Source organism: Nanorana parkeri, unplaced genomic scaffold (genome assembly GCF_000935625.1).
Source record: "Nanorana parkeri isolate BGI_ZX_2015 unplaced genomic scaffold, ASM93562v1 scaffold942, whole genome shotgun sequence".
NCBI classification, from domain to species: Eukaryota; Metazoa; Chordata; class Amphibia; order Anura; family Dicroglossidae; genus Nanorana; species Nanorana parkeri.
Window position 1 is genome coordinate 519,994 of NW_017307210.1, and position 1,443 is coordinate 521,436.

The window sequence follows — 1,443 nt, forward strand, 5'->3', positions numbered from 1 at the left end:
GCAAACCTGCTTTTATTCAATACATTTATAAGTAGAGGATTATGGATGGTAAAGTTTATGTCTGTGCTATTATTATTGGATGGAGTGGGGAAAGGTTGGAGCCCATGTCAGGTTTGTACTGCTATCTCTGTGGCTCCATTAGAGAGATTTCCCCTTTACTTCCTGTCCAGGTGACAACCTTTCTCGGACAGGAAGTGAGGCAAACTTTCCAAACTTTAACAAAGATGGAAATCTAAAGGCTTCCCCTCGCTTCCTGCCCTGCTTAACAACCTTTTGCCAGACACAAAGTGAGGGAAAATCTGCAGCAAAGACACAGACGGAAATTAAATTCTGAGAAGGGTTCTAGCTTTTCCCAGTTTGCAATCTTCTGATGGATCCGGTTATTAGGAGCGGGATTGAACGTATGGAAATTCATTATAGAAATACAGATTTATTTTCCGTTTTACACCATAGAGACCCCTAAGGCCTCATTCACACGAGAAAAGGCCGGCACGTACAGCTCTGTGCTGCGTGCACGGCCGTATTGGGCAGCTCCCGGGAAGGATGGGTGCTGCGTGTGATTAGAACACAGCCCCTGTCCTTCTCTATGGGAGTACGCGGTCGTACGCCGCCCTATGCTCCTCTCCAGTGCAGATCCGTATGGGTGCAGGTGTCCCGGCTCGGACGCAGACAGAATCCATCCTGTCGGCGTACGAGTACGCGCGGACGTGCAGGGCGGGTGAGCGTACGGCGGCCTACGACCGCGTACTCCCATAGAGAAGGACAGGGGCTGCGTTCTAATCACACGCAGCACCCGTCCTTCCCGGGAGCTGCCCGATACGGCCGTGCACGCCGCACAGAGCTGAATGAGGCCTAAATCTTGTGTTGTCCAATTGTTCAAAGAACGAGTTTTGAACTTTGTGTCCTTCTTCTTTCCCGCAGCTCTGGAAGACTCCCGGATATTCTTATTTCTCTGAGGGAAGATGGAGACCGTGGTTTGGGAGTGTGGTTAGCACTTGCGGATCCTGAAGAGGGGAAATATGAACCCGCCTTTAAGAAGGAAGCTGGATGTTCTCTGTCTTCTGACTGCCAGGAATGCGTCGGAGATCCCATTATGATCAATGCGTACTGGAAACACCGCCACCAGAGCCGTCCGTCCATGGGACTGTGGAGGACAGCTAGGATTTGAAGGGCACTATGGTTCTGTGCCGATCCATCATGGCTGCCTACTCCGGCTCCGTCTGGGTACTTCTTGTTCTCGTCCAGGGGGCCATGGGACACAGCCTGTTCGCTTGTGAGCCCATCACTCTAAGAATGTGTCAAGACCTCCCGTACAATACCACCTTCATGCCCAATCTCCTCAACCACTATGACCAGCAGACGGCAGCCCTGGCAATGGAGGTGAGTGTTTGTTTTATTTCCAGCTTGTAGGGGACCTATAGTTTGAGTAAAAACTTCACCCCC

The 1,443-nt window shown here is 51.1% G+C and overlaps 1 protein-coding gene across 2 annotated transcripts in view; it reads left to right on the forward strand.

Moving 5' to 3' along the window:
- The first annotated feature begins 925 nt into the window (after positions 1–925).
- Positions 926–1,443, forward strand: part of FZD3 (frizzled class receptor 3) — a 58,605-nt gene continuing 58,087 nt past the window's right edge. For both annotated transcript variants that reach the window (XM_018566367.1, XM_018566368.1), the window contains exon 1: positions 926–1,380. In XM_018566367.1, the coding sequence (XP_018421869.1) occupies positions 1,177–1,380 (204 nt within the window). In that variant the 5' untranslated portion in view covers positions 926–1,176. The remainder of the gene's footprint in view (positions 1,381–1,443) is intronic.